Below are 14,184 nucleotides of genomic sequence, written 5' to 3'. Positions count from 1 at the left end.
CCTGTAAATATTGCCATTGCCATTTAAAATGCCTTGCACCTACAGATAAAAGAGGATATTTCTTTGTTATTGCCCATTATGATTCAGTTGAGATTTTGCATCGGGGACTTCAGCAGAGTGTCCCTGAGACTCAGATGGGCTCTGGAGGGGGATGACTGCTTGAGCATTGCTGGGACCATATGCACCAGTGTGGCTTTGACAACTCTGATGCCATGAACACTGCTTTTAAGATTGGCCCTAACTTTGGCACTTACCACTGCCCTTAGGCAAAGGACCAGAGACCCTGTATGCGGGGCAGAAGCTCAACGACAATGAGTGGCACACCGTCCGGGTGGTGCGGAGAGGAAAAAGCCTTAAGTTAACCGTGGACGATGATGTAGCTGAGGGTGAGTAAGCTCTGCGAACTTTGTCTCTCTCTGCTCTCAGACTCCTCTTGGTCATTCAGTGAGCAAAGGGCTTTTTGTCTTGCAAACCTTGTATTTTGCTAAACAGAAGTCACATGTCTTGTTCTGTGTTGACAAGCTCAGGTAAGACTAAGAAGATCTGCCTCTATATTTTCAGAATCCCTTTTCATTGATCTGTATTGCAGAACTCCTCCACTACTGTGGTTACGTATTGATGAGGCTCTCTCCTTAGGCATAGAGTGTGTGTCTGGAGAACGGATGTAGAGTTCTAGAGATCCTTCTATTATTCAGTTACTCAAAACCCACTTCTCAGTCATCCCAAGTGCTAGTTCCTTCCCTTCTGAATGAGTCACTCTCTAGTAGAGGGAGATGGGTAAACTAGAAATTCAAAACTTTATAGGTACAAGTAAGTATCAAAAGCAGTACATGACACTTAGAAGGTGCTGAATAATTACTCATTTATTTAATAATTTATTTAGTCATTATTAATTGACTGCCTACTGTGTCCCAAATCCTGCTTTAGACGGTGCTGGGAATGTGGTGGTGGGCAATTAGGCAAGTCCTGGGTCTGGTGGAATTTACATTCTAGGAGGACAAGGAATAAGTGAATGAATCTTTACATACATAAATGAACATTCAGAGCCTCACTCAAGCAGTAAGCATTTCTTGATAGCCTGGCATATGTCAGGAATATGCTAGGGATTGTAGAAGTTAAAAAGGAAGCCCACACGATTACCTGTTTCCTTCAACAATGAATCAATTTTGTGTATTAGATAAGACTTGGGAATTTGAAAATAAGACAGGGAATATATAATGAGATTCTAATTTGGGTGGGTAAGATTATAATTTTCAATCTGGAGAGAAAAATATCAACTTGAGCTGGAGAAACCTGGAGTGGTTTATGAAGGTAGATCTTTGGGCAGAATTTGATGGATCATTTAGTAAGATCTAGGGCAGGAGAACGGAGAAGGCAATGGCACCCCACTCCAGTACTCTTGCCTGGAAATTCCCATGGACGGAGGAGCCTGGTAGGCTGCAGTCCATGGGGTTGCGAAGAGTCGGATACGACTGAGCGACTTCACTTTCACTTTTCACTTTCCTGCACTGGAGAAGGAAATGGCAACCCACTCCAGTGTTCTTGCCTGGAGAATCCCAGGGATGGGGGAGTCTGGTGGGCTGCTGTCTATGGGGTCGCACAGAGTCAGACACGACTGAAGTGACTTAGCAGCAGCAGCAGCAGGGCAGAAGAGAGAAGGCATCTTTAATGCATCTTACATGATGCATTTTAAAATTTATACTCTCCAATATTCCAGAGCAGTGCATATCTCTTATGCAGACTTCTTGTCCATGTGGGAAAGGAAAATGTCAGGGAGGATGGGGTGTTATGTGGAGTGCTGTTGGTGTCAGGAGACCTGGGCCCTGATGCTGATTCTCTGCAGGATTTTGTGAAAGTCACTTACCATTTCTGGGCCTGCGAGATGAAGTCAGGGGCCTAAGCCATATCTACAGTGTCTTCTATGAATATAACAGTCAAATTCGAGTCAGGATCCTTTGGTTTCATAGTCACTGTCACTAAAATGCCTTATACCTTTAGGATAGAAATAATGCTAAACCTCCCTTTCCTCATTTCCTCATGTTGAAATTCTGTTAAAACTTCAAACTTCTAAACTTGAAATTCTATTATTGCTAAGGCTGTGTGCAGCATTAAGTCTCTGCGATGTTTGGTTCTGTAATTTAGTTTTACAATTATGAGCCTGAGAGTCTGTGCTTATGGAGTTGGGCCTTGCAGTGAGCCATGTACATGTGTGTCTGCAGGTAGAAGCGTGTGTGTGTGTAAGTCAGGAATGAGAACCTGGATACAGGCAGAAGATCCACATATATCTAGTGCCCAGCTGGCATTAGATGCTGGCTTAGCTGTTCTACACATATCAGCTCCTTTAATCTTCTAAAGTACACCATTGCCTTGCAAGTCGACTGTTCTGGTTGTCATTTTACGTAAGGGGAGCATGAATTTAGAGGCAGGTATAAGAGTAAACTCTAAATTCATGTCTGTGTGATTTGACCCAATCAAACTGCTTGCTAGACTTCACAGTTTATCCTAATGAAATGATTTGTCTTACACCATAGGTACAAGATAGTGGAATGGATTGGGGTGAGGTGAGGAATACCTTTCAGAAGGTAGACAGTAGTACCCACCTCCTTCCTTCCCTCAGAGAAGACAAACAGAACTGCAACAATAAGCCTTTACCCTCCAGTTGTGCAGAGACATAACTTAGTAGTGGGGAGTGAAGTTACTCTTCTGCATGCCTGAAGGGTAACTGAGCTTTATGTAGTGAATATAGCAAAGAGATGTAAAAATGATTGTAAGCTTTAGGACCCACAGCCAACCTGAGTTAATTATTCAACAACTCCCCATAAGGGAGTGCAGAGAGGAGCCCTCAAAGGCAGCTGTGATACACCCCATGTCCCTTGCTGACTTCTCTGGGTTCAGCCCAGTAAAGCCAACAGTCCTCTTTGCAGCGTGTTTTGAAATAAACAGCCACTGGATGGCGACCTCACCCCTCTCTCTGCAGACAGTGCGTTCCATTTATTTCCATAGGGAAATTATATGCCCTGAAATCTAAGAACTGCAGGACTGAGGATACAGTAATGTATATTGCCTCCCTCAGTCAGTATTCTTTTATAGAAATTTTAGAAAAAAGGTAGTTATAAAGTGTGCTTTCTCTTAACCACTAGTAATTAAACTGCAGGATTAAACAATGCATGCCCAAGTCATCTAGTAATTTGATATTAGAAATTAATGAACCCCACAATACCCCCTACTTTGCTGCTGATGGAAAAAAAGGAACCATGCAGATAAAGAAATTTGGGAAAAGAAAAGAGCTATTTTGCTTATGAGCTGCAGTCTTGGGTTGCTTCTTACAGTGATAAGGGGTTTGGGAATTTTAATTTTAGCTCACAGAAGTCATAAAATCAGGCAATGAAACTAAAATACCACACAGTCCTCAGGTTATTAAATAGTGTCTTACTGACTTATTTAGTAATGCCTTTCATGCTGCTTAAGGTCCCCCAGGATGTCAGATTTTCAGCTAGTTTGTACAAATGGATGCAAAGAATAGGTCAGACTCATAAGAAATCAGAAGCAAGGAAAGAAATAGTCCTCAGCCTGGTGGTTTTCATTTATTGTAATATAATTTGTTCCTGGAAAAATACTAAGTTCAGTTGACAGTTAATCAAGATTGGTTGATTGATTGGCTGAGCTGGATTTCTATTATTAAGAAGAAATTAGGGACTTCCCTGGTGGTCCAGCCGCTGAGATTCTGTGCTCCCGATGCTGAGGGCCTGGGTTCGATCCCTGGTCAGGGAACTAGATCCCACAGGCCACAACTAAGATCTAGCACGGCCAAGTAAAAGTAAATAAAAAAAAAATATATCTTTAAAAAAGAACAAATTAACAGGCTAGGCTACATCACTTGAGTTATGCTCCTCAGCATGGGGACCCAAAGCTACAGGAACTGCCCACTTCTCCTGGAGCTTCTTTCTGGTATAGAATTTCACCTTTTCTTTTCTTTTTAAATTGTATTCCTCTGGTCCACGTTACCTTTTTCCTTTCCTTCCCTCACCCTGTATATATATATATACATATATATATACCACACCAAGCTGTAAAGCATCATTTTCCAGGAAAAACTTATCATGTTAATAAAAAAAAGGAATGTTGAGATCAATTTGCATACAACAGGTTAAACAAAATGCAGTAGAATTCTTTACTGAAAGACCTGTGAGGAGCCTTTAATATGCTAATATCCCTTGCTCATCATCAAAAATTGCATATGCAGTGTCTGCCCAATTTATTCGGCACCAGAACTTTTTTAAAATTCCTAAAGCATTTTACTTTACTAGCTTGTGAGATGAGTGCAAGAAAGCAAAGAAGAACTAGAGCTTCTTGATGAAAGTGAAAGAGGAGAGTGAAAAAGGTGGCTTAAAACTCAATATTCAGAAAACTAAGATCATGGCATCTGGTCCCATCACTTCATGGCAAATAGATGGGGAAACAGTGGAAACAGTGACAGACTTTATTTTTGGGGGCTCCAAAATCACTGCAGATTGTGACTGCAGGCATGAAATTAAAAGATGCTTACTCCTTGGAAGAAAAGTATGACCAACCTGGACAGCATATTAAAAAGCAGAGACATTACTTTGCCAACAAAGGTCTGTCTAGTCAAGGCTATGGTTTTTCTAGTAGTCATGTATGGATGTGAGAGTTGGACAAAGAAAGCTGAGCACTGAAGAACTGATGTTTTTGAACTGTGGCGTTGGAGAAGACTCTTGAGAGTCCCTTGGACTGCAAGGAGATCCAACCAGTCCATCCTAAAGGAGATCAGTCCTGAATATTCATTGGAAGGACTGATGCTGAAGCTGGAACTCCAATACTTTGACCACCTGATGCGAAGAACTGACTCATTGGAAAAGACCCTGATGCTGGGAAAGATTGAGGGCAGGAGGAGAAGGGGACGACAGAGGATGAGATGGTTGGTTGGCATCACCAACTCAGTGGACATGAGTTTGGGTGAACTCCCGGAGTTGGTGATGGACAGGGAAGCTTGGCATGCTGCAGTCCATGGGGTCAAGAAGAGTCAGACATGACTGAGCAACTGAACTGAACTGAAAGCATTTCACAGCATATACTCTTGAAAAATATTGATATATCATGGAGAAAAGGGTGTGAGAGTGGTAGAGCTGGAGGATTGTGGGCAAAATGTGCATTCTGTGCTAAGCTTTATAAGCCTTTGTTTTCTTGACTTCTCTCCCCCAATCTGGGAGGTGTGGGTGGTCAATCCTCTCCTGTTATTTCTTTGCTCTCAGTGTTGGCCAACTCTTAAGGCTGACTCCAAAGCAGACGTCTCACGTGCAGCCTCCTTCCCTGGATGTGAGGGATGCTTGCTGCGCTCCAGCCCCTCCGCCAGTGTGGGGCACACGGAAGAGGCAAGGAGTGGTCCCCACTTACAAAGAGCTTGTGTGCTGGTGAAAGAGAGAAAGCAATTAAGTGAAGTCACCAGGAAATTCTTAGCAGACGTCAGAGAAAAGGAAAAAATGAAAGCTGCGTAATTAGTTCATAGCTAATGGACCGTGTTCTGTCCTTTATACGTACTGATACGTTTCATCCTGATAACTTCATGCTGATTTCACAGGGAAACTGAGCCACAGGCAAGTTATGTAACCCAGGCAGTCAAGCCTCAGAGTGTACATGTTCATCCACTTGTGGAAAGTTACAGCTTGAACTTGGCTGAAATTTTCAGTAGATTTATGCTCTCAACAAACTCCAAACTCCAGGGCTGGTCTGTAAACTGCTTGCTAGCCAACAGTGAACTATGGCAGTGACTGAGTGAACAGGAGCCAGGGAAGCATGCCTATCCTGGGAAAGGTAAGGAATACATTCAGTTCAGTTCAGTTCAGCCGTTCAGTCGTGTCCGACTCCTTGCGACCCCATAGACCACAGCACGCCAGGCCTCCTTGTCCATTGCCAACTCCTGGAGTTTACCCAAACTCATGTCCATTGAGTCAGTGATGCCAACCAACCATCTCATCCTTTATCGTCCCCTTCTCCTCCTGCCTTCAATCTTTTCCAGCGTCAGGGTCTTTTCAAATGAGTCAGTTCTTCGCATCAGGTGGCTAAAGTATTGGAGTTTCAGCTTCAGCATCAGTCCTTCCAATGAATATTCAGGACTGATTTCCTTTAGGATGAACTGGTTGGATCTCCTTGCAGTCCAAGGGACTGTCAAGAGTCTTGTGAGTTAGATGGATGATACAGTGTTCGGTCTCTGGAAAGGAGTGTAAACTCATCACAGCAACTTCTGTGTGGAAATTTCACCAGTTAAATTCCACCTACAGTTTTTCTTGGACAATGATGTTAGGAATGAATGAGTCGAGTGTTTTCTCCAGAAACAGTGTATCTGTACCAGACACGATATGGGCTTTGGGATGCATGATACACAGGTGTTCAGTTCAAGGGGTCTACCATTTACCACCTGTATGACCTGTGGTAAGTTGCTTAACCTTGCTAAGCAAAGCATCTTCACCTCTGAAGCAAGATAGCAATGCCTACCTACAGCATTTTTTTGTGATTGTGACATTTGATGGTGGTTACAGAGTGTCTGGCATATTGGGACTCTTCAGTAGTCTTGATTTTTCCCTATTTTTTTCCTCCCAAGTTACTCTTCTTTCCTCTGAAATTTGAAAGTAGCTGCTATGAAGTATGCACGTATTCTTGCCTTAAGTGGAGGGAGTTTTAGTTTACAGACTTCAAAAGAGATGAGTGAAAAGTTTCCCAGTTATTAATATTGATTAGGTGATGGAAGGACTGATGCTGAAGCTCCAATACTTTGGCCACCTGATGCAAAGAACTGACTGACTGGAAAAGACCCTGATGGTGGGAAAGATTGATGGCAGGAGGAGAAGAGGACGACAGAGGATGAGATGGTTGGATGGTATATCCAACTCGATGGACATGAGTTTGGGCAAGCTCTGGGAGTCGGTGATGGACAGGGAAGCCTGGTTGGTGTGCTGTAGTCCATGGTGTTGCAGAGTCAGACATGACTGAGCGACTGAACTGAACTGATACACAGATTTTTTTATAGAGTATTTATTTGCTTTGGCAAATAGTTTGGCCAAGTTTCAAGCTTAAGCAATATCCTCAATGCTTTTTCCAGGTGCAGCAGCATACGCTCTTTTTTCCTTGAATATCCATCTGTGGCCAAGTGAGTTATTTTAGTGCATGGTAAAGCCAGTTCACTTTTTTAAAACTTTTTTTTTTATACTGGAATATAGTTTATTAACAATGTTGTGTTAGTTTCATGTGTATAACAAAGTGATTCAATTATCCATACACATATATCTATTCTTTTTCAAATTCTTTTCCCAATTAGGTTGTTACCTATTATTGAGCACAATTCCCTATGCTATATAGTAGGTTGTTGTTGGTTATTCATTTTAAATATAGCAGTATATTTTCTAATTAGTAGAGAAGGAAATGGCGATCCACTCCAGTACTCTTGCCTGGCGAATCCCGTGGACAGAGGAGGCTGGTGGGCTGCTGTCCATAGGGTCGTACAGAGTTGGCTACGACTGAAGTGACTTAGCATGCATGCATGCATTGGAGAAGGAAATGGCAACCCACTCCAGTATTCTTGCCTGGAGAATCCCAGGGACAGAGAAGCCTGGTGGGCTGCCGTCTGTGGGGTCACACAGAGTCGGACAAGACTGAAGCGACTTAGCAGCAGCAGTAGCACCATATTTTCTAATTTGGCCCCATGTCAACTTTTCCACTCCCTTGTCTCTCCTAACCCCCACCAACTTCTAGCTGAAGCTCTCTGAGTTATCCTAAACTTTAAATCTGTTTGCATCTCTGGGCTAAGTCCTCTAAGTTCATTGTTAGCCTCCTTTTTCTTACTTACAGGATTTCCCTGGCGACTCAGATGGAAAACAATCTGCCTGCAATGCAGGAGACTTGGGTTCAATCTGTGGGTCAGGAAGATCCCCCTGTTTAAGGGAATGGCTACCCACTCTAGTATCCTTGCCTGGAGCATTCCATGGACAGATAAGCCTGGTGGGCTACAGTCCATGGGGTCTCAAAGAGCTGGACATGACTGAGCAACTAACACTTTCTTACTTATGCACACCTTTCTTCGATCTCTCTTTTAGCTCAGTCAACACTGTATGATTTTCCTGCTTTATGAAATTCATGTTTTGGAGAGCAGAATTTCCTAACCCCTCAATTCTAGAAGATGACTTATCTATACTTCTCTAAAAGCTCCCAGTTGACCTCATCATTGTCTCTTTAGATTCCTTTCAGAACTCCATTCTTCACTACGGATCATCCCTTTATCCCTTCTTAGTTCTCATCACTAATCTTTTTTTTCTAAATTTTTACTCTAAGAATGAGCGTGAGGACTAGCATCATCATTATTCAGTTCCTGGGCCCTCATCGAGATTGGCTGTGGTTTCCCCTCCCCATCATCGTCCAGCCCCAGCTCCCCACCTCTAGCCCTGGTATGCACAGCTGTGGCCACATTGACACTGGGTATTTATTTTATCACTTCGTAGTTTTAGATCATGTGAATTTAGATTATGCTAGTTGCATTTTCACGACCAGTCCAGTTTTCAGTACTAAAGCATTTCATCCAGTAATTCTTTCTTCTAGTTATTCAATTGCTAGCAGGTTTATGTTGCATTTTGATTTTTGTCCTATCACAATTTTGTATTTAAGTTAACCAACATCATCATTTTATTTTTGCTTATATGAAGAGGACAATTTGTCACTAGTTGTCAAAACACCACAAAGGAGTTCATAAAATGTAAATTTGATTTTTGCGCTTATGAGCAATTCTTCCAGCTAGGTCTGAGAATGCTCCCAAAGAGATGAAATTAATATTGAGCATCCAAAGGTGTGATCTGGTTGAAGGTCCCAGATATTGAAGTTTAAGGACCCAAGAAAATATGATCCCCTCCCCTGCTTTTATTTTTGCCACCTGAGTTCTACACCAATTGAGAAAAATAAATGCTAGGCTGGTGGAAATGAACTATCATTTTTATTAGTGATAGCACTGATGTTGACATATGTGGTTTACATGTACTGGATTTCAGATTTAGAATTGCCCTCCAGAATGCTAATTCAGGACTGGAGTAGGAATCTCCACTGAAGCAAACCTGCTCCTCTAACAGCCATGCAGCAGATGAATGACTGACATAAACTGATGTTTCTCAAGGCAGCTTGTTCCCATAAAGCACATGCCAGGGGCTGAGCTATGGACATATGGTTTCTCTTTGCAGACTGTCCTTATATTTCAGATTTTGTCATTCTTTTTCCTCTGGAAAGCTATAAAAGAGGGAATAAAGAGATACTAGTGTGTCTTGCTAGTGAAATTTCTTCAAAGTGGAAGGTCATAACAGGAGAAAGAAGGAAGAGGGAATTCCCTTTCTCTTCCTTCTGCCTCTGGGGTGTTACAACTTGGTTTGTTAAATTTTAATATGATTTATCCAAATAAATGTTGAGAGAGCCACCTTCTAGTTTGACCACATTAATGCTGTTTTCCTTGATTTTGTTACTAAAATGTGCTGTCTCTTTGTATTTATTTCAAGCCCTCCTAATTACCCTTGCCCCAGCCACTCACTATTTCTGGGTAAACCAGGTAATGGGAGGGCTAATAGATTATTTTATCAGCTGGAGATTCTTTAGTTGTACGTGTAAGACACCCAACTCAAATGTTTTAAGCATAAAGGGCAATCTGTGGCCATATAGCTTTTAAAAGCCCAGGTTTGGTTGACTAGATCCAGGTCTTAAAATGACATCACCCTGCAGAAACCATCTCTCTCCATTTCATGGTATCGTCTGGGTCGGCTCTCTCATCAGGGAGGCCCTCTCCCCCCAGTTATCATGGCCTCCAGCAGCCCTGGGTTTCTTCTCTCCCCTTCAGCGAGCCTTGTTTGCAAAGAATCTCTCTTTCCTAAGTGTTCCAGCAAGAACATGGGGGTGAGTTGGGTTGCTGCTAATTCAGTGTTCCTAAGTATAGTCCCTAGACTAATCACAGAAGCAGCACCTTGAAACTTGTTAGGAATGCAGATTCTCAGGCTGCACTCCAGAGTTTTGAATAATAAACTCTAAGGGTGGGGCTCAGTGAACTGTGTGATTGAGATGCATGCTTTAGAAGACCAATTTGTTAGTCCATTGACCACACTCTATGTCTAGGGGGATAGAATACCTTGAGTGGTTCAGATTGGGTAACTTGATTGTTTCAGGAGCTGGGATGGGGGTCACCTTCATCCAGCCCCAATGGTTTAAGGGTGGAGTGGGGAAGGTAGCTTCCCAAAGGAAAATTAAATGTAATTATGAGACAAATCAACAGTTGCTAGTCAGATAAAATTAATATGTTCTACAGTAGTAACTTTTTCCCCAAGCACTGGGTGATGGATTATTGTACCAAGAAATATTTGGTAATGAATGACTAAGGCTGGCTTATTTTATCTTTACAAGGGTTAAGGCAACAAAACCTTTTCTTCTTACAGTATGTATTAGTACTCCATTGTTTTCCTGAATGGAGCAAATGAATAGACTCATCCTTTAACTTGAGTTGCCCATGATCTCATATCTTCCTTTATAGGAGGCACCTTCTGTGCGGCTGCAGGAAGGCATGGGCTGCAGGGCACAAAACTCGGATTGGCCCAGTAATCAGCTCCCCCACTGCAGCCAAGTCAGATATCCGCTATACTGAGTATTTCGTTTTCTGGAACTGAATGTTTTGTGTAGAAATACATTAGACCTACAGGCTTTCGTAAGGATGCTATGCATAACACGGTCACTTTTCCCGTTTGCATCTCATCTTGTGATTTTTTCACAGGTACGATGGTGGGAGACCACACCCGCTTGGAATTCCACAACATTGAAACTGGTATCATGACTGAGAAACGTTACATCTCCGTGGTCCCCTCCAGTTTCATCGGCCACTTGCAGAGCCTTATGTTCAACGGGCTGCTCTACATTGACCTGTGCAAGAACGGAGACATCGACTACTGCGAGCTGAAGGCTCGCTTTGGACTGAGGAACATCATCGCCGACCCCGTCACCTTCAAGACCAAGAGCAGCTACCTGAGCCTGGCCACCCTCCAGGCCTACACCTCCATGCACCTCTTCTTCCAGTTCAAGACCACCTCCGCTGACGGCTTCATTCTCTTCAACAGTGGTGATGGCAACGACTTCATTGCCGTTGAGCTAGTCAAGGGGTAAGTGGACGACAGTGCCTAGTTTATACTAGGCATCTTAGCACCAGCCCTGCATAAAATATGGACATGAAAAGAGTGTCCATTCTACTTTCTACTCCTGATACATGCTCTCACCCCCATTGATTAAAAATGTCTGTGTAATGATTAAGGCTGGAAGGGAGAGAAATTCATGAGTTTATTGAAAGATCCCCTACTAACTCAATACTGTCAAGCATTTTATTATGAAATGTAGTCCTTCATTTATTTTTTTAAAATTTTATTTATTTTTTTTATTAGTTGGAGGCTAATCACTTCACAACATTTCAGTGGGTTTTGTCATACATTGATATGAATCAGCCATAGAGTTACATGTATTCCCCATCCCGATCCCCCCTCCCACCTCCCTCTCCACCCGATTCCTCTGGGTCTTCCCAGGAAATGTAGTCCTTTAAACCTACGGGAAAAAGGAATTATTTTTGCAAAACAGGGATATGGGCTGTGGGGCAGTGAATTTGTGCCACCAAATTCACGGGAAGAAGTGAAATATATTTTCAGTACTACCATTATCCCATATCTGCAAATTTTAAAAAGCTGTTCTTGGTCCAAGATATTCTACTACTGAGTGTTGGGATGTAGTTAAAACAAAAGCCAAAAAAGAGACCAAAACCCAAAACACAGATCCCTGAATGACTGTGAATTTAAATGTCGCCCCCTAGTGTTATGCAGTGTTCCAGCTGCTGTGCTTTGCGATTCGGGATTTTTACTTGGTCAGTTCAGTTCAGTCGCTCAGTTGTGTCTGACTCTTTGTGACCCCATGAATCACAGCACACCCGGCCTCCCTATCCATCACCAACTCCCGGAGTCTACCCAAACTCATGTCCATCGAGTCGGTGATGCCATCCAGCCATCTCATCTTCTGCCGTCCCCTTCTCTTCCTGCCCCCAATCCCTCCCATCATCAGGGTCTTTTCCAATGAGTCAGGTCTTCACATCAGGTGGCCAAAGTATTGGAGTTTCAGCTTTAGCATCAGTCCTTCCAATGAACACCCAGGAGTGATCTCCTTTAGGATGGACTGGTTGGATCTCCTTGCCGTCCAAGGGACTCTCAAGAGTCTTCTCCAACACCACAGTTCAAAAGCATCAATTCTTCAGCGCTCAGCTTTCTTCACAGTCCAACTCTCACATCCATACATGACCACTGGAAAAACCATAGCCTTGACTAGATGAACCCTTGTTGGCAAAGTAATGTCTCTGCTTTTTAATATGCTATCTAGGTTGTAGTGTTAAAGAAATAGATTCAATGAGTATAGAACTAAAATGCAGTCTGACGGAATAGGATCTGACTATTCTTTAAGATCCCCTGGAGAAGAGCATGGCAACCCACTCCAGTGGTCTTGCCTGGAGAAGCCCATGGACAGAGGAGCCTGGCGGGCTGCAGTCCTTAGGGTCGCAGAGTCAGGCACGGCTGAAGCGACTTAGCACACATTGTTTATTGTTAACTCAAGCTTTAGTTTCTCTCGCATGATGCCAGTCTCTCTCCGGGCGTTTGAAGCCCCGGTGTCAGTTACGTATACGTTGCCATTAAACGGCATTAAACTCCTCCAGGCAATCTCAAGTCTTCGGGTGCTTGTGATCCCTCACAGGTACATACACTATGTGTTTGACCTCGGAAATGGCCCCAATGTGATCAAAGGCAATAGTGACCGCCCCCTGAATGACAACCAGTGGCATAACGTCGTCATCACCCGGGACAACAGTAACACCCACAGCCTGAAAGTGGACACGAAGGTGGTCACTCAAGTTATCAATGGTGCCAAAAATCTGGATTTGAAAGGTAAACCTCGTAAAGATGTTTATCCTTCTTAGAGCTTTCAGTGGAAAGGCTGTTCCCAGCAGTAAACTGCAATTTAGGAGCACTGGGCATTTTTGATACATTGTGTATATCTTGTTTTAACTACACTGCATTATACCAGAATGCAGTTTATTCAGTTTTTACTTTGATGACTCCTTAGGAATGCTCTGTATTCCCTGTAAACCTCGGGCATGTGGAAGTTGAGTGATGAATTACAAAATGTGGAGAGGTCATAATACAGAGGAAGGCATATAGGTTTTAGAATCTCAGCTAAATCATTTACTGCCTCGGTGACTGATAACATTTCTTAGCCTTTTTCAGCTTCTATATACTTTTTTTTTTTTTTTTGCAAAATGAGGATAATAATTGTTACTACATTTATGGGCTGTTAGGAGTTTTGATGAAATAATGTCTGTAAAATTCTCAACATATTATTGGCAACAAGCACATAAAAAGGACTCAGTAAATGGTTGTTTTGTTGAAAATGTTAATCTTTACTTCATCATCAAATGGAAACAATAGCTGCCTCGTGGAATGGATGTGGTGATTGCAGTGTGTGAGATGATGTGTATAAAATGAATGACACTCAAGAAATGTCCAGTTTCTTCTTTATACAGTGTAGAAGCCCTGCCAATAATTTTGTGGATGCTGTTTCCACCAGCTGTGTTACCATTACCTGGGCAACAGCGAGTGGGCTTGGCTTTCGTTGGCACGGCTCCCTTCACCCACTTGCTTTTCCTGCCCGTCTTCCTTCCCAGGTGACCTCTACATGGCAGGTCTGGCCCAAGGCATGTACAGCAACCTGCCAAAGCTCGTGGCCTCCCGGGATGGCTTCCAGGGCTGCCTGGCATCGGTGGACTTGAACGGGCGCCTGCCGGACCTCATCAACGATGCCCTCCATCGCAGTGGGCAGATCGAACGTGGCTGTGAAGGTACCACCTCTGTCTTTTTAAGCTGCAGCCCGGTTGCAAGCCTCTTTGCTGCCTCTGCCAGTGCTCCTTCATCCGTTTACCTTCCATCCACTTTCCCGTCTGACCCTGCATCACCATCGGGGTCCTCTTGTCTCTGGCTGAGTCTGTCAAGACATGTGCCGCAGGCTCTGGGAATGCATGTTGGCCCATGTCTGCTCAGTGTCCCATTGCCATAGAGGACCTTTCCTGGCACTGACGTCAGG

The 14,184-nt window shown here is 43.2% G+C and overlaps 1 protein-coding gene across 4 annotated transcripts in view; it reads left to right on the top strand.

Moving 5' to 3' along the window:
• NRXN3 (neurexin 3) overlaps positions 1 to 14,184 on the top strand; it is a 1,693,692-nt gene that overhangs the window by 763,139 nt on the left and 916,369 nt on the right. For all 4 annotated transcript variants that reach the window (XM_061156509.1, XM_061156511.1, XM_061156510.1 and 1 more), the window contains 4 exons: positions 267 to 386; positions 10,799 to 11,180; positions 12,802 to 12,992; positions 13,769 to 13,942. In XM_061156509.1, coding sequence (XP_061012492.1) covers positions 267 to 386; positions 10,799 to 11,180; positions 12,802 to 12,992; positions 13,769 to 13,942 — 867 coding nt within the window. The remainder of the gene's footprint in view (positions 1 to 266; positions 387 to 10,798; positions 11,181 to 12,801; positions 12,993 to 13,768; positions 13,943 to 14,184) is intronic.

This window comes from Dama dama, chromosome 12 (assembly GCF_033118175.1).
Source record: "Dama dama isolate Ldn47 chromosome 12, ASM3311817v1, whole genome shotgun sequence".
In the NCBI taxonomy this organism is placed as follows: Eukaryota; Metazoa; Chordata; class Mammalia; order Artiodactyla; family Cervidae; genus Dama; species Dama dama.
The sequence above is the reverse complement of the archived record's forward strand: the minus strand, read 5'-3'. Positions and strand labels throughout refer to the sequence as shown.